General features: G+C 51.6%; 1 protein-coding gene across 7 annotated transcripts in view; it reads left to right on the top strand.

The window, feature by feature from the left end:
- FBXO46 (F-box protein 46) overlaps nucleotides 1-18606 on the top strand; it is a 29455-nt gene that overhangs the window by 6610 nt on the left and 4239 nt on the right. For 3 of the 7 annotated variants that reach the window (XM_084814837.1, XM_084814843.1, XM_084814842.1), the window contains exon 2: nucleotides 4090-10015. In XM_084814837.1, coding sequence (XP_084670963.1) covers nucleotides 4187-6187 — 2001 coding nt within the window. In that variant the 5' untranslated portion in view covers nucleotides 4090-4186 and the 3' untranslated portion in view covers nucleotides 6188-10015. Of the gene's footprint in view, nucleotides 1-1868; nucleotides 2065-4089; nucleotides 10016-18606 lie in introns of those variants that run through there. The other 4 variants (XM_084814841.1, XM_084814839.1, XM_084814840.1 and 1 more) reach the window with 3 other exon arrangements.

Raw genomic sequence — 18606 nt, 5'->3', positions numbered from 1 at the left:
CCATTTTTTGTGTAGGGACAAGTGCTCAATCACGGGAGCCGCCACCTGTGGTCTGAAGTGGTGCAGACCCAACACAGCTTGACCACTTTGAGAACTAGACCTGCATTATTCATACACAGCCAATGTTGCTTCTATTCCTAGCTCTTTGGGCCTAGGAAATTTCCATAATAACGTCCTACTTACGCAAGTGGACAGATAAAAGTATGCACCTCTGGGACAGGTTTTCACCAGAAAACTGAAGAAAGGGGCAGGTAATAGATCTGTGTTTGGGAAACCTGCAGCCTCTCACCTGGCAGGGACCCACTCCCAATGACCCTTCCCGCTAGGGAAACAGGTATACGGATATCACTGCTTTCTCTCTGCTTTGGAGAGCCATTACTGCTTTTGACATCAGCAAGCATTACCCCAATCTCCATCCCCATCTCAGACCTATTTGCATGAGTAGCACCCAACACCAGCTGTAAAAAGCTTTGAAGCTAAAGGATCAGAATGAATGTGGACATACAGTGAGCAACAACCAGCACAGCTAGGCCAGAAAAGGTCTCACTATTTGATGGCAGTTTTGCTAGTCTGATGACACTGGGGTGGGGAGGTGCTGAGCAGAGGCACTTGTGAACTGGGAAAGAGGAATAGGGGTAGATCCACTTCTTTAATTCATTATGTCTTTCCATTTGCCTTTTGCTTTCCTTTGGTTAACTATGTGAACAGGAGTGAAATTGCTATATATGTGCGTATGTGTGTAACATAAGATGGACCATGTCCACCTTTGCACCTTTCTGTATAAATTAATTCTTTGCTTCTGAATCCCTGGGTGACACAAAGATTGTGTATATGGTAGATACCTTTAGTCCAGTGGAGGCTGGTAGCGCCGATGTCACTGAGCCAGTGACTCAACTCTGGGTTTCAGCCAGAACTCTAAAGGAGCTGTCCAGGGTGCTTTGCACCTTGGATAGCTTTAGAGTTCTGACTGGTTCTGACTGAAACCTGGAGCGGATTCACCGCCCCACTGACATCAGAGCCACCAGCCTCCTCTGCTTTAGGCCTGTTTCATGGCTGTGCTTGTTCTAGCAGCAGGAGCTGACCGTGGTCCACACAAGGAGAGTGGCCAGTGCAAGGTTGCTGTGTGATTTATTCCCTCGAAGCTCCAGCAAGGGTACTGAAACCAGCAGAAAGAACTCATTTGGTTCTGTGTGCATTCTTGTTCATCTCCAGGGCTAGAAGGCTTTTTCCGCTGACATTTTTAGAGGGTCATTGACAACCTTTTTAGAAGCTGATCTTGCATGAGAGATGGGAACAATAAGTTGCTACCTGCTGTTGCAATTTAAATATCACTACTAATAATTGGTATTTATATATCACTTTGGGTGTTCTGAGTAGTTCACATACAGTATCTGAATAATCCTTACAACAGCCATTTAAGGTGGGCCAGTATTAGTCCCAGTGGAGGCTGGTGGCTCTGATGTCAGTGGGATGGTGAATCCACTCTGGGTATCAGTCAGAACTCCAAAGGAGTGATCCAATGTGCTTTGCACATACCACCTTTCACCTTGGATGGCTCCTTTAGAGTTCTAACTGAAAGCCAGAATGGATTCATCCCCCCTGCCCCTGACATCGGAGCAACCAGCCTCCACTGATTAGTTCCTTAATGCAAGTGCAGGACAGGGTTGAGGCTGAGTGCCGTTCCTAAGGCCCTTGATGGGCGTTGCAGCTGAGACAAGATTTGAAATGGTGACTTTATGGTCCAAAACTCAGTCTCTTAGATGCTACACCATGCTAGCTCTCATAGCGTAGTGGCAAAGTGCCTGAGCCATACGTTAGGAGTACAGATCTCGCCTTAGCCATTGCACCACTCTCCATATTCATTTCAGACCCTATTTGCATGCACAGCTACCAACACCAAGTGTCAAGCAAAGCGTCAAGAATGAAAGTGGGCCTGCAGAGATGATGAGCAAGAACCAGCACAGCCACTCCAGAAACTTCCTGGAAATCGCTGTTCATGACTTTGCCAAGCTTCTTGGCCACAAGCCCACTTTACGGGGCCGTCGTTGTGATGACCGAGATAATGTATGTGAAATGCCTTGAACAATGTAAAGTGTTCTATAAATTGAAGTATTATTATCGTTACGCATTGTGCTGCTGTATCCCTCCTGTATCTTGACCCATAATTACCCCGTTCTCTCGGCATCCTGGCCTACTGTTTTTTGAACGTTGTGTCCAGGGAACCCTGTATGCCAGGGAAAGCATCCTCCAGATGGTTTCCCCAGCATCCTCCAGATGCTTTGGCCTACAGCTCCCATCAGCTCTAGCCAGCACAGTTGATGGTCAGTGGGGCTGGGAGTTGTAGTCCAACACATCTGGCGGGTGCTGGGTTGCCCACCTCTGCTGTAGGCTTAGCATCCATGAAAGATTGCTTCCATCCTGGTGCTGATGTTCCCCAGCAATATGCAGCTGCAAGATAAATGTTGGTGTATTTTAGAGCAGGGGTGGGCAGGAAGAAAATGGACACCAACTCCCAGCATTCCTGACTGTTGGTCATCATGCTGGCAGGGGCCTACCTTTTGTGGTCAGAAGGTAGATTAGGATCTCCTGGCAGATCTCTGGGTGATCTGCAGTGTATCTCCCAGGGTTTCTGATTCCTGATAGTTTAAAAATTGCAAGTAAGACAACTTTTTAAAAAATCTGTCCCATGGCTGATCTTGTACTAATCATGTCTCTCTCGGTCTTAGTGTCCCTCACCTCTAAAACAGGTATTGCTTGGTTGCCTTTGAGCAGGTCTTGGCTCAGTGCTGCTGTTCAGTTTTGGAATCCCTGATCTATAGGAACCTGGATGTAGGTTTGCACTTGTATAGGTGGGCTCATTGCGGAAGGGGTGTGGGGTAGGTAGTTTGCCCTGACCCCCGAGTCACTCTTTTGACATCTGACTGCCCCCCAGGCACTGTTTTGCCTGGAGCCTGCCCCTTCTTTGTTCACGCAGGATGGCAGAAACAGGTGGGTGCCCTGGAACCTGAGCTGGAACCCTTGGCGCCAGGCAGAGATTCCTCCGCAGCCTCGCGGGGGATCCCGGAAGGCGGAACACTCTGCGAGCGCCTGCCTTTGCCCCTTCCGCCAAGCCTCTGTGGTTTGTTATCACTCCAGCCCTGACAGCGGCCCCCTTAAATTGCCTTCACCCACCCGGTCCGTCTGTTGCCCTCATGGATGCCTGTGCCCTGCCCTTCTCGGCCTTGTAAGTGGATCCGCAGTCTTGTCACGCTCCCCTTTCCTTTTAAGCTGGACTCCCAGGGTCAACCATGCTGCAGGAGGCTGCGCAGAACCTGATCTGGCAGCTGGAGAGTGAGCGCAGCTGGGAGCTCCCCACAGCTGCTCGCACTGTAGGGGCAGGAAAAGGGCAAGGAAGCCAGAGAAGGAGGCGTGAGCTGGTGGGGACAGGTGGGTGGTTGCAGAGGGCAGCCTGGTTGGGGCATGCTGGGAATTGTAGTCCAACACATCTGAGAGGCACAAGGAAGGTTGGCACAGGGACTTGACTGTTCCAGGTGCTGTGTTGTATGTCCCCAAATGCTCCCCAACCGTGACATGTCTTTTCTTCTTCTTGCTATTACTACAAGGACCAGAGACTTGACAGTTTAAAAACAAAGCAGATTCCTTTTTGATTCTCAATCTGCAAGGAAAAAGAACTGACCTCAGTACATGTGGGGCACAGGAAATGATTTAGCAAGTGCCATTTCTAGTAAAACACCATGTCATGCGATGGGGCTGCATAAAAGTGTAACATACGCTTGGAATATTAGGAATAGCTAGAGATGTATTTCATGACTGTATGCCATAGCTTGGTATTGGGTATGGAATATGGGAGCTTCCTGTGATCATTAAACACTGCCCACACACTTCCATGCCATAAGGGCTAGAAACATGATTAATTAAAAACAAAACAAAAGACAAGCTTAAATTTTCAGGAGGAAGCAAAATTGTGGTCCCAGCACTACATCCCTGAGTGTGTGTGGCGATAAAGAATACACCCAACATGGCCATTTTATCACTGCCTGTTGTGATTTGCATACCTGACATTTGTTTCTCTCTCTCTCTGCCCCCCAGAGATCTCCAAGGCCTTGGGAGGACCCCAGAGAGCAGCCCATCATGAGCTAGGGTGGAGGGGCCGCCTTCCCCCCTGCCGCTTTGCCATGAGACAGTGATGGATCAGAACTCCTTCTCCCACATCCAGCTATGGTGCCCTCGTCCCTTCGGCACCTACTCCCAAAACAAGCAGCGCAGCGGCAGCCAGGTGAAGAAGGCCTTCGGGGACTTTGCCTGCAAAGCCAAGGAGGAGGAGGCGGGCGGCAGCGAGGCCCGCTCGGAGAACACCCCGCCAGCCCCGCCCCCGCCAGCGGCCTCCCCTGGCCCCGGCCCGGCGGAGGAGGGCCGGGTGCTCCTGGACACGTGGTATGTGATCAAGCCAGGCAACACCAAGGAGAAGATTGCCTTTTTCGTGGCTCATCAGTGCAGCGGCGGCGGCAGCCGAGCCAGTGCCATGAAGGTCAAGGGGCACTGGGGCAGCGACAGCTCCAAGGCCAAGCGCCGGCGGAGGTCCCATGACCCCAGCAAGGGCAAGGCGTGCCCAGTCAAGTTGAAGGATGGCAGTGGCGGCAAGGAAGCCGAAGACGTGTGCCTGTGCCCGGAGGCCCACACGGCTGACCCCGCCGGGGGAGACGCCACCGACCTGCTCTCGGTAGCTGAGATGGTGGCCTTGGTGGAGCAGCGGACGGCGCTGGCCCTGCAGAGCTGCGCGCGGCCGAGCCCACCCGCCGCGCCACCCTCCCCCATGGTGTTTGTGTCCACGGAGCAGGAGCCAGGGGAGGGCGGGGAGAAGAGAGCGCCCCCATTGGGGGGCGGCTCGGACTGCAGCCGGGTGGCTGAGGCGGTGGCCCACTTCGAGTCGCGAGAGCGGAACGGCCTGCGCCAGAACGGCCTCTGCCGGGAGCCGCCCGAGTGCATGGCCAACTCCCAGCACAGCCCTGGCGAGGTCCGCATTGCCTTCCGCATCTCCAGCAGCCGAGACCCTCGCTCGCCCACCGAGGGCGGCTCCAGCACCCGCCCCAACTGCATGTTCATGAGCTGCGGAGGGTCGCCGACGGGCAGCGCGGCCCGCACCAAAGACAAGATCACGTGTGACCTCTATCAGCTCATCAGCCCATCCCGGGACACCCTCCCCAACAACGTGGACTTCCTGCTGGCAAGCGCCTCCCCGAAAGCGGCTGACGGATCGGGCAACGAGCCCCCGGACGTGGAGATGACTTGCGGGGAGAGCCAGGGCAGCTCCGGCAAACTGGACGCCATCCCGGAAGGTGGCAGGGCTGGCACGGAGAAGGCAGGAGGCCCTGCCACCGCGGTGCCCCGGGACTGTGTCTCTGGCTTCCACGTGGACGTGGTGGTCACAGGCGTGGTGGACCAGTGCGTCTTCTTCGGCAAGGACAGCACCAAGAACATGAAGGAGGAGACCGTCTGCTTGACCGTTGGCTCTCCCACCCAAGAGGGGCTGTGCTCGTCTTGCGACGACCCGCCTCCGGGGCAGCTCTTCTTCCTCCACGCCCAAACGCCCTGGCCGGAGGACAGCCGTGATGCAGACAGCCCCTTCCTGGACCCTTCCAATGGCAGCGAGGGGGGGCTCGAGAGGACCGATGGATCCGGGCTGGAGCCGGCTGCCTCGGACACCTCCCTCTGCCGCCTCTACCGCCATGTCTCCCACGACTTCCTGGAGATCCGCTTCAAGATCCAGCGTTTGCTGGAGCCTCGCCAGTACATGCTGCTCCTCCCCGACCATATCATGGTGAAGATCTTTGGCTACCTGCCCACCCAGTCACTGGCCGCCTTAAAGTGCTCCTGCCACTACTTCAAATACATCATCGAGACGTTTGGGGTGCAGGCCACGGACTCCAAGTGGAACAGGGACCCCCTGTACCGTGATGATCCCTGCAAGCAGTGTAAGAAACACTACGAGAAAGGGGATGTCTCCCTCTGCCGTTGGCACCCCAAGCCGTATCATCACGACCTGCCTTACGGACGCTCCTACTGGATGTGCTGCCGGCGCACGGACAAGGACACGCCCGGCTGCCGCGTGGGACTGCACGACAACAACTGGGTGCAGCCGTGCGACATGTTGCGCGAGAGAGCGGCCCGGAGAGAGGACGGGAGGTGAGAGGCAGGGCACACGGGGAGGGGGATTTTCGGCGGCAGAGTTCCCCCTCTTCCCTCCCTCCCTTCTTTCTCTCAGTCCTCCTCGTGTGCAAGACGGTGCGGTGTGTGCGTGTGTTTTACAAGAATTCTGTTGTGTGGAGGGTTTTTTTTAAAGAATTGCTTGGTTGTGTTTGCCGATTTGGGTTTGGTTTCTTTTCTCCTCCCAGCCCCTGCCAAGTTTCAGAAGGAAATTTAAGGGGCAGAAAAACCCATGTATGGGAAAAAAAGAAGAAAATATATGTGTAAAGAGCCACAGGGTCCCTTAGGTGGAGGGGAGCATCTGTCCCTCCCTGCCGTTGCAGCTCATCATCAGGTTTTAGGGAGACAGTGCAAAAATTCTGGACTTGAGACCAGAAATTAGGCTGCTTGTGTTTGCGAACTCCCTGTAGCCTCCCGCTGTGCATCGCAGAGCGGTGGTGGGACAGGAGGCAGATCTGGAGGTATGCTCTCACTTTTCAGCATCTCAGCCGTGAGGAGCTGGCTCTACAGCCATGAGAGTATGCAGAGTTAAACTAATTCTGCAGTCACCCAGGGTCCTTTTTTCAAACGGGTTTCAAACCTGCCTCACTCTTGTGGCTGCCACCAAAAGCATTGCCAGGAATCGTAGGATGGTGGAGGGATCTCTCGCTGTCTGCGATGCAGAAACCTCCACACCCTCATGGAACGACACTCCCAGGGTTTTTTGGGGCAGCCGTGACAGCAAAATCCATTTCAGGCAGCTTTGTAGACCCAGCCCAACCCCTCATTGCAGCCCCTGTGATCAGGAAATGGGGCTTGTTTTGAGTCGTGGGAGAGCAGATGTCTTCTAATCACATACAAACCTCAACTCCCCTGCCATGGCCAGCTGCAAATCGCAAGAGATTCAATCCGTTAGTGCCACTTTCCCCAACCTGGTGGTCCTCCAGATAGGTTGGACTACAACTCTCAGCATCTCCCAGCATGGCTGGCTGGGGGATGCTGGGAGATTTAGTCCAACCCATCTGGAGGACCACCAGGTTGGGGAAAGCGGTGCTAGTAAATCACTGTTTGGTTCTTGCTCCCTTTCTTCTGCCCGCCGCAGCCTGTTCTCCCCCATGTTGTGGGCAGATCAGCGTCCGACCCCTATCTTGACTGTCATTCAGACCTCTTCGCCTTGGCGCCGTTCAGCTGTGATTCTCTTCCTGCCCTCCAACCTCCCCACACCCCTTCACCTCCTGGGTCGGTCTGCCCTCCACAATCCCATGGTCTCGTATTTCAACCTGCTCCATTCTTGGGGCTTTTCCTTCCCTGTTCTCTGCAACCCGTCCTAGCACTTTCCCCACTCTGGAACGGCATGCAGCCCAAATCACCTCTGGATCCAAACCCACTGATTGAATTCCCCTTTTACGTCCTTGCTTTTTTGTCCCTGTGGCTTTCCCGGATCATAGACCTGCCCCGGTTCCGGAGCACACCTGTGCAATGCACCTAAGTCCCATGTAACAGGTGTGGCCTCCCCTGCAGAGGGGAACCATGCCAGAGTAGCGTACTTTGGTGAGGGGGCAAAAGGAGTCTCTGTCTGAGATCCCTCAGCAACCTGACTTTCTGGGGTGGGGTTTGTAGAGGGAGAGGACCGCTTTAAAAGACTGGTTTACCTTCGTAGTGCGGTGGCTCGTTTCACTCCCAGACACCTGCTTGTGAGCTGCAAAAACGAAAATAAAAGGCTGTTGGCTCAACGATGCTCAGGATTTCAACTGGAATTTCCAAAGCAAGAATTGCTGGTGCTCGAACGTCCCTGGTTGGGTGGGCAGCTTGACCGTATCCCATTAGCTGCCCTCTTGCTAACAGCCAATAGGGGCACATCGGCATGTTGTGACCCCAGTACCCCACTATGTCCTACTTGTTCTGCTGGCTGCTCCCCAGAATCACTCGCAACTTGCTTCACCTAGCAGTCTAACCTAGTGGTTAGAGGGAGGAGCAGGGAGCAGGTGGGGTAGCCCAGGCCGTGCTGCTGTGATCCTTACATTTGCCTGGGGATTGCTGCGTATCCAGTGGCCTCCTTGCAAGGTGTTTTCCCGCACAGCGCCCTGATTCCACAGTAGGGAGGGTTTTGTCTCCCCAGTGCATTGCCCCGTTGGCTCCTTACCCCGCTGCCTTTGATGCTCACGGCATCATCTTAGGGCTATGAACTCTTGAATCGTCCTAAGGGCTCCATACACAAGGTATGGGGGTGGGGGGTGAGTAGCTAGGTCGGGAGAGCCTCGTTCTCCACCAGGACCCCACTCAGGCAGTCAGGCCACTTCCCCATCAGCCAAAGAAAGGGCTACTCTCCAATTCATTGTTTCGTAGCACCGTGGTATCTTGTCTCCAGCCCTTTCTGGGCTGCCATCTTCATTTGGAGGTGGGCATACTTTGGTTCTTGGTTGGGGGGCGGAGGATACACGTGGGATGCTGGGGGCGGGGATGACACTTGTCACCTGGGCGTGCTTTGTCCTGATTGGCTTTTTTTAGAATTGCCCTGTTCTTAGAAATCGTCCCTTCCCCAATACAGGAAGACCTATTGGGGTGTATACACTTGTACATAAGAAGATTTGGCCGCTGCTGGGTTAACCTCTCTCCACCCCGCCTCACACACACCCCTCCGCATTCCAGCCAGAGGCCTCAAATTTGATATTTTTGTTGATGGTACTGTCCTGTCCAGTGATCTCTGAGCTTAGAGGTGGGGGACCTCTGGTCCATGGGTTGGATGCAGCCAACAGTGGGTTCCCATCTGACCTGCGGCCCCTCCTCCCGAGCCCCCCTCCCTGAGTGAACTGCCGATGGAAGAAGCGTTTGCTTAGCTCAGCCTTACCCAATCCGGCTCCCTCCAGGCATGACAGACTACAACTCCCATCACCCCAATGCTGGGGCTGATGGGAGTTGCAGTCTGAAGTGTCTGGAGGGTGACAGGCTGGCAGCTTGGGCAGGCTGAAGGCAAACTGGGAGTTTCCATTAAGTTACCTCGTCCATGAAAAACAAAGATCACTCTGCTGCCCACTCAGCCCCCAAATCTTCCATGAAAGTCTCAGCTGGACTATTGACTCCCCTTGACTCCCCTGTCTCTCCTCCCCCTCCTCGTTGCACATCCCAGGTGATGTCCTTTCCAGGTTCTAGACAGCGCAGCTCCTGTGCCTTTTATTATTTTCTGCAGAGAATATTGACAGGAGCTTGGCACGTCCGGAGAAGCTGCAGCTCCTAACATTCTTGCTTCTGGGCAGCTCTGCTGCTTCACAGCATCTTTTAAGTCCTGTTCTCAACCTAGGATCTGGGCAGTGGTTTTTTCCCCTCCCTACAGTCCATCCTCACCTTCTTAATTTGGAGCCCTAAACATCCTTTCTCTGCATGCTGCCTTTGAGAGTGTCATGCCCCCTCCACACTACAGCCTCCTCCTCCCTCCCCCCCCCGGCTAGACATCTGCCCCCAGTTTTGGGTTGTTTTTAGCCATCATTCCCCCTCCCCCAAATCACAGGGTTGGCATCACTTCTCTCCCCCCTACCAAAGTTTGATCGGGGTGTTTGTGGCCTGCCCACCCACCCACCTCACGCTTTCTCGAAGTCGGACAACCCGTGCTGCTGTGGTGGCGAAGCGGAATACCTCCCTCCGCCCCTCTTCCAGTCCTGTACACACTGATATTTATATGCCTGTTTGTCTCTCTGTATATGTGTGGCATTTTCAAATGAACTGTTGAGTGGAGAGAAAAAATAAAATGGCAGGAAAAAAAAGACTGGATTTCTGATAGGAGTTTTGTACTCATTTTGCTCGCTAACTAAGGGTTACTACTATTTAGCGTCTGCTGCAGGGGTGGTTTAAAGGCACAGTGGTTGTGGGGGGGGGGGTGATACCATAAGCCAGGGGTGGGGAACCTCTTTCAGTCTGCGTGCTGAATTCCATTCCAGAGACGCTCTCGGGGGCTGCATTTCCATGGTGGGTGCACACCTGCGTGAATTAGTACACTTCACAGCAATTGGCTATTGGAAATACACTGAAGTACAAAAATTGCCAGACTATTTTAGCTTAAAACTATTACTGCCAGCAACTGAACCTTAGGAGAGGCCTTTCAACCGTGTAGAATGTCAGGGTCACCCTCCCCTTATACAAATCTATAGTGTGACCACACTTAGAATATTGTGTACAGTTCTGGTCACCGCAACTAAAAAAGGATATTGTAGGGTTGGAAAACGGGCAACTAAAATGATCAAGGGGCTGGAGCATCTCCCCTACGAGGAACGGTTAAAACATCGGGGACTGTTTCACTTGGGGGAAAAAGGCGAAGTGAAGGGAGTTATGATAGAGGTGTACAAAATTATGCATGGTGGTGAGAAAGTGGAGAGGGAGACATTTCTCTCCCTCATAATCCTAGAATCCAACAGAATCATCCCATGAAGCTGATCGCTGGGAGAGTCAGATAAAAGGAAATCCTTCACGCAGCACATAGCTAAACAATGGAATTCCATACCACAAGGCATAGTGATGGCCACCAATTTGGATGGCTTTCAAAGGGGATTGGATAAATTCCTGGAGGAGAAGGCAATCTGTGGCTACTAGTCCTGATGGCTGTGTGCTACCTCCAGTACCAGAGGCAGTGAGCCTGTGTGCACCAGTTGCTGGGGAACATGGGCAGGAGGGTGCTGTTGCACTCATGTCCTGCTTGTGGGTTTCCCTCAGGCAGCTGCTTGGCCACTGTGTGAACAGAACTCTGGACTAGACTTGGTCTGATCCAGCAGGGCTCTTAACGTTCTTATGGAAGTATTGCAGAAGCTGGGAAACCACCAGACGGTCAGTGGTTGGCACAAAGGGTAGGGTCTTCTGGGAAACCCTAGGAGAGATAGATTGGGACCCCCAAAGGTCTGAATTTGGCCCTTGGACTTGAGGTTTTGCACCCCTTCTCTGCAGAGTTCAGCTTCCTGCATTGGGGTTAACGGGGGGCTGGGTCATGGAGAATAATTCAGCCATTTTATTTTGGTTGAATGCCAGCCCATGGAGACCTGCCAGCGAGTGGTGGATGCAGATAGGTGTGATCAGAGGTGACCAGTGGGGGCAGGGTGGGTGGGTAGAAAGTTGATTGGATCTACTGGTCGATTGCCAAGTGATTTGCAGTAGATCTCCAAGGATTTCTGGCTCCAGATTGTTGAAGGACAGCAACAACAGAAAGGCTCCACCCCCAAATTAGGATGCTGAAATAAAGCTTGGGTAAAAGCCAAGGGGAAGTTGTGTACCTTTGAGTCTCACTGTTCCCCAGCTGCAAATGCCAATATGGCACTTCATGGTTAGGAGCACGGCACCAACTCGCTGTTCCTTTAAAACTGCAAGGAACAAAAATATGTATGTGCCATGGCTGCCCTTGCACTAATTCCTCTGCTCAGCTTCACTGTTCCTCCCCTATAAAATAGGAGTATTTATTGGTTGCTTTTGACCACCAGGTCATTTAAAACAACAGTAAATTCCACTTTCATAAATTCCAGTATGAAATACCCAAGATGGAATGGCCTTAAGCAACAACAGATAAGAGGCAGCAGTGCAGACAGAGCGTTAGAACCCAGCCACCTCCAAGGAAATTGAATTGGTCTGAAAAGCTTGGACAAAAGGGACGTGCTTAGCCTGGCATGTAAAAAGATGAGGATGAGGCCAGGGAAAGATATCTGGGAAGGTGAGTTTTCTATAGATAGGGCACCACTGCAGAAGTTGCCACCTCCCTTAACCCCTGGGGGTGGGTGGATTGGATCCTGGGGAAGGGCCTCAGATTAAGGTCAGGTCCTATGGGAAAAGGTGGATAGTCAGACATTCACCTTCCAGATTTGGTTGTTTTTTAAACAAGTTTCTAGTCCTTATGGCTGCAGAGATGACGCTTGACAGTGTGTAGGAAATTGGCTGAAATTCAAAGAGCCAGAGAGGGTACTGCATGAGGGTGTTACACATGCAGGTTTTTAAAAACACAAGTAGCATCAGTGGGGTATAGAGAGATAATTATCAGGAGGACAGTGTGTGTGGAAGAGGAATTTTACCCTTTTCTCCCCAGCTGTGATCCTGGGGAAAAGTCTTCTTCTGAAACTACTATTTGCATTAGGAAGAAATGCCCCCTTTGCCCCAGTGAGGGAGTCCTCTCCCCCACACGCAGAAAGCAGAGGGTTAAATTCCTTGGCTATTGGCCTTTTAAAAAATGTGCATGTTAAATGCAAGCTGCATTTAACTTCATCTCTAGTTTGGCCCTGGTATTTCGGGGCGGGGGGAGGTGTGGGGCTTCATCATCCTGCAAAGCTCCTTGCCTCCTCCCATGACAAAGAAGTTGAACTGATGGCCCAAAATGTGCAACCATGTGCAAGCTTTGTGGCATTGCTCATCTTTGGAAAGGAAGGATTAATTTATTTTTAAGCGCTGGGTAATTCGCACGCAGCTCTGATAATAGATCAGTTCTGCTGCAGCAGCCCTCCTGCCAACGGGCTCCTAGTTGGCGGCTGGGACGGACTCTGTGATCCCATCCCAGCGGCCCACTGCCTTGCCCCCGCTGCAGCATAATGCTGCACTTTTACATAACCGCAATTATGCTTTGTGATTATCTCTTTAGCTGTGGCAGAAGCCCAGCTGATGCACCAAAAAGCCTGCCGCCTGGGCCTCTGGAGTGGAGCAAAGCCTGAGGAGCTGCCTCCCGACAGCCAGCTAAAAATACATCTCCCCAGGTCTCGGGCTTTCTGCCCTGCAGAATTGGCATTGGGACTGAAGCCAGAGAGAGATTTTACCAACCTAAAGGCAGCGTTTTCCAAACTGGTGCTCTCTAGAAGTGTTGGGGAATGCTGGGATTTGTAGTCCAACACATCTGGAGGGCATCAGGCTGTCCTAAGCCAATCCCTTCTATTTACTGCAGCTGTGAATGGCCAAGAGGTTCGGGGGCTCTGCCTCACCTGTGTATTCATTACTTTTATATTCTAACTTTCCTCCAAGCAGTTCAAAGGGGTAAGCATGTTTCTCCCCCACTTGTTTTTATGCTCATCACAACCCTGTGAGGTAGGTTAGGCTGCGAGCGAGCGAGTGGACCAAGGTTACCCAGTGAGCTTCATGTCCAAGTGGGGTTTTCAACCAGGAGCTTCCCAGTCCTAGTCCAACGCTCTAACCACTGCATCAGTGCTGCCTAGAAGCATTGCTCTCCTAATCCACGTGGGCTGTTTATTTCAATTACTTCCCTGCTGCCTCCAAGGGCAAACCCATCACTTGCTTTCTGTAAACTTGAGGAGACTCTGCAGCATGTGGGAACGTATTTCACTGGTGATCGATGCATCTGTGGTGTGTAGGCGCATTCACACACGCATGCACACAGCATCTCTTGACCTCGCATCTCAAGTAAGCCAAGGTGCTCGCACAAAGTGGCCCTTTGGAGAGGCGAAAGGCGCTCAGCGGAGGCACCGAGGTACACGCTACTTTGCATGTTGTCTGGATAACTCTGTGGGTCAGAACTCCAGGTCAAACTAAACACTGGAGGAGGCACGCGCTGGGAGCAGTGCAGTGGCCCCCCTCTCTCTGCTATTCAGCTTGTATTCAGAACTGCCCTTCCTAATTTGGTGCCCTCCAAATGTGTTGCTGTTGGCCATGCTAGCTGGGGAATGCTGGGAGTTCGTTCCAACACTTCTAGAGGGCATCAAGTTGGGGAATGCTGATTCAGACCCAGAGAGGCTTCCAACCTTGGGCGCTCACACCTTATCCAATTCATGCCCCTTCTGGGTTGCCGACATGTGATTTCAGAAATTACACTTATTCAAGATCACAACAGTTTTACGGATCAGACTGGTAAACATTTTGGATGGTTAGCATAGTAACCCTGTGCTACTGATGGGTTGAACTTTCGCTTCCATCCGTGCACATCTTCTGGAGGGAGGAAAAGAAACAGGGAAGAAGAGAGATTAGATCAGGTAAGATTTTTTAAAAATGGAAGTATTTGAATGTATTTACTCCCCCATCCCCATCTTGTCCTTCCAAAAGATCTTCCCAGGGCAGCTTTACAATGCATAAAAGTGAAATACAATCAATGGGAGTATAATAATCCTGAAACCACTCGCAGATCAAACAGAATATAAAAACAATATATGAAAAACCATTCCATCAGAGACGAAAATGGTGAAAAGGCCAGGGAAAATAAAGCGTTTTTTAAAAATTAGGGGCTGAAAAAATAAAAGTATGCACCTGGCAAACCTTTCAGGGGAAGCGTATTCCACAGGTTGGGTTTGGGAAGGGAGTCACCACTGGAAAGACCTTTTCTCACATTGCCACCCACCTTTCCTCAGATGGAGGAAAAAAGAGCCTGGGTCTGGAAGGGCTGAAGCCCATCGCCTTAGCATCCTTTGGCTTTTGGAAGCCAGTATTGCCCAGGGACAATTTATTTTATTTATTTCATTTCTGTACTGCCCAATAGCCTTGCAGCAGCAGCAGCACACAACCCTGCCAGCTAGAGGCACCTGGGTCAGATCTCCGCGCGTGCCTTTTAAAGTTATTGAAGTGCGGTGATAACTGTGGGGCACATGACATGATGCCATCTGTAGACCGCTTTTCTAGCTGTATTTTCCACTTTTTATTCTGTATTATCCCAAACCTAATTTGCAACAAGCGTAGCCTTTTTACGTCTTTAATTGCACGGTACGTGCAGTTGCGTGTCCTGGCTGTACGCTCTCGTCACCTGTCTTGGGTGTTTTCGAATATTCAGTGTATTTCCGATAGCCAATTGCAATGAAGTGGCCATGTGTTGGGGTCTTTGGCAGGTTCATATTTACCCGTTAAGTTGGTCTCCGCCATCTCATGCAGCATCAGAAGTGCTTTCCTAGCCACTTAGGTTTTTTTAAAATTGGCTTTTACCTGTGCACCTTCACAGTTGCATAGAAGCGCACACAACTAACCACAGTATTAATTCGCACATGCACAGGTGTGCAGACACCAGGAAATGTAAAAACATAAAATAAAATGGTGGCACCACATGGGATTTTGCAAAGAACACATTGAGGGGATGTGACTATCAGATGACCACCCTATTGTTGCTGTATGAGTACTTAAAAGAAAACTCGCACTAATGGAATAAAGGATTTAAAATATTGCAATAGATGACATTGTGTGCGCTGCGACGTAAAACTGAGCAAGAGGGATAGAGTGTCACCATGACGGGATTGTATCGCTATGACGCTTGGTGTAGATCCAGCCCTGCCACTTACCAGAGCATCCTCTTTAAGGGCATGAGGACAGCCTGGCCGGAGGCAGTCCCCGCGACACCCTGACAGCTGTCTGGAAGACATGTGGATGAGAAATGCTGAGAGGAGAGAGGTTTCTGCCTGTTTTGGTCCCACTCCTGCTTCTGGCCTAGCTGGACAGCTCTTCCCCCATCAACAACACCCCTTGGGGTTCCAGAACCTAATTGCTTGGACTCTGCCTGACCCCTTGCTGAGACCTGTCCTCGACTAACTTAGTACCTTTGCTCAGCACCACGCTGCCAGGACTGAGGAATCGCAGCGGACCATATAGCTGAGAGTGGTACGGGATTGGCTCTCCATGGCCAAGAGGGTTTGGTTTGCGGAGTCTTTGTTTGAACTGCCTGTGCTTCCCTCCACAACCAAGCAACCCTGGTGATGCAGGGCATAAAGCAACCTTCCCTAGCCTGGTACCCTCCAGATGTGTTGGGCTATGACTCCCCCAGTCCCTCAGACAGCTATGCATCACCAGAGTGCACATAAATGACAAATGTTCCATTTGCTGTTGGTTTATATTGATGATGATTTTATTACTGATTATTTTATTACTGATGTTTTTACCCATCTGTTTTCTATTTTTATGGTATGGTTAGCCACCTTGAGCACTGTTTGGTGGAAAGGTCGGATACAAATCTAACAAATAAACAAATGAGCAAACAAATATTGGCTGGTCAATTCAGCCTTGGGGCCAAAGGCCTCCATCCAAACTCTTGACCCTCTGAGTGAGAAGAGCCCTGCTCAATTGGGCAAAAAGGTCCACATAGTCCCATGTCCTGGCTAACTGGGAAGCCTGCAAGCGTGACATGAGAGCAATAGCCCACTTCCATCGCTGCTGTCCCACAACTGGCATCAGGAGGGGTACACACCACCCCCATCACATGTGGAGGACCGGCATGCCGCCTCCTTTAGCGAGTGGAGGCTGGTGGCTCTGAGGTCAGTGGGGCGGTGAATCTGCTCTGGGTTTCAGTCACAACCAGTCAGAAATCTAAAGGAGCTATCCCAGGTGCAAAAGTGTTTTAACAGCTCACAGAACCATGAACCAAACAGCGATTCATTAGGGTTTGGTTTCCAAAATGGCAGAAGCACCTTGGACAGCTCCTGTAGAGTTCTGACTGAAACCCAGAGCCCTGCTGAATCAGACCAAGGGTCCACCTCATCCAGCATTCTGTTCCCACAGTGGCCAACCAGGTGCCTCTGGTAAACCTACAAGCAGGACCTGGGCCCAACAGCACCCTTCTGCCCATGTTCCCCAGCAACTGGACCATCGGGGCTGATGGGAGTTAGTCCAAAACATCTGGAGGGCACTGGGGTGAGTGCCACTCTCAGCCTAGCCTACCTCACAGGATTGTTGTGAAGATAACAGGAGAGGGGGAGAAACCTCTAACGCCTTGGAGGAGAGTACCAGGATTGTTGTTGTTCAGTCGTGTTCGACTCCTCGTGACCCCACGGACCATAGCACGCCAGGCCTTCCTGTCCTGCACTCTCTCCCGGAGTGTGCTCAAGTCCATATTCATTGCATCGGTGATGCTATCTAGCCATCTCATCCTCTGCCGTCCCCTTCTCCTTTTGCCTTCAGTCTTTCCCAGCATCAGGGTCTTTTCCAGGGAGTTTTCTCTTCACATTAGGTGGCCAAAATATTTGAGCTTCAGCGTCAGGCTCTGTCCTTCCAACGAGCACTCAGGGTTGATTTCCTTTAGGACTGACTGATCTGACCTCCTTGCAGTCCAGGGGACTCATAAGTACCAGGATGGGACTGCAATTAATAAGGATGTCATCCCCCACTCCCAAATGACCCCCACACCTGTGCCTGTGATCTCTAGCACGCACCCTCTCCCCTCACCAGCAGGGGCTGGGGGCTGCTCCACACCGGTGGAGAGCTCCTGTGGAGTTCTGGCTGAAACCTGGAACGGATTCGCCACCTCAGTGACCTCAGAGCCACTAGCCTCCACTGCCTTTAGACACCCACCGAATGCACAAATGGAGGGTAGGGGGCCCGTGCCTGCGTCGGGGCTAGTTTGTCTCCCCCGGCGCTGCCGCCGCCACCCTGCACAGTCTTTCAGCACACAGAGTGGGATGGGGTGAACACAAAGAAGTGTACCCGGGGAGAGTCCCCACAATTCTCCCTGCTGCCTTTCCCAATGGCCACGCTGGCGGGGGATGATAGGCATTGCACTCAACGGATCTGGAGGGCACCAGGGTGAGGAAGGAGCCAGTGTGGTGTAGTGGCGAGAGCGTTGGACTAGGAGCTGGGAGATCCGGGTTCTAGTCCCCACTCGGCCATGGAAGCTCACTGGGTGACTTTGGGCCAGTCACAGACTCTCAGCCCAACTCACCTCACAGGGTTGTTGTTGTGAGGATAAAATGGAGAGGAGGAGGAGAATGTCAGCCGCCTTGGGTTCCTTGCAAGAGGAAAAAAGGCGGGGTATAAATGCAATAAATAAATAAATAAGGCTGGGTTAGAGTGAGACTGGTACCCCCTTCAGCCATGAATCTCACTGGATAACCTTGGGCCAATCACCACCTCTCAGCCTAACTTACCTTGTGGGGTGGTTGTGAGAACAAAAGGGGTAGGAGAGAACCTCTGGATTTGTTAGCTGCTTGGAGAGCATTTGTTGCTGAAAGGCAGGATAAAAATAACTTTAAATAATCAAACAACACTTAAAAAGCTCAACTAGATGCAAAATAAGCACAGTGACTGTTCACAACAGCAGTCATTGGTGCTGACATGATAATCTTAGTATGGTCGAGTCAACTGAGACTTGTAGTGGAACAGGAAACCATTGTCTCTATTCTGATCAAAACAAATAGAATCAAAGTTTGCTATTTGTCTCAATTCTGCTGTTTGTTGCTGGAGTCTCCCAAATTCCTCTGCTTGATGATGGTGACTTTCAGGTCAGTAGGGAAATGTTTATGGAGTTTGAAATTTTTTCCTATTAGTTTCTGAATGTTGCCCTTTCTGATGCCAGAGTTGTGGCCATTTATTCTGTTGCATAGAGGGTGATCTGTTGGTGCTACTTAGAATGCAGATAATGGCATAGATCATATTGGAAGGCAGATAATGGCATAGATCATATTGGAAGCTGAGCAGGTGAATGAGACCCTGATGACTCGGCTGATGTTACTAGGTCCTGTGAGAGTGATGCCAGGGTGAATATAGGCACAGAATCTT

This window comes from Heloderma suspectum, chromosome 10 (genome assembly GCF_057233095.1).
Source record: "Heloderma suspectum isolate Gila_16-S chromosome 10, 16-S_ref, whole genome shotgun sequence".
Classification (NCBI taxonomy): domain Eukaryota; kingdom Metazoa; phylum Chordata; class Lepidosauria; order Squamata; family Helodermatidae; genus Heloderma; species Heloderma suspectum.
This window is presented reverse-complemented; position numbering and strand designations above follow the sequence as displayed.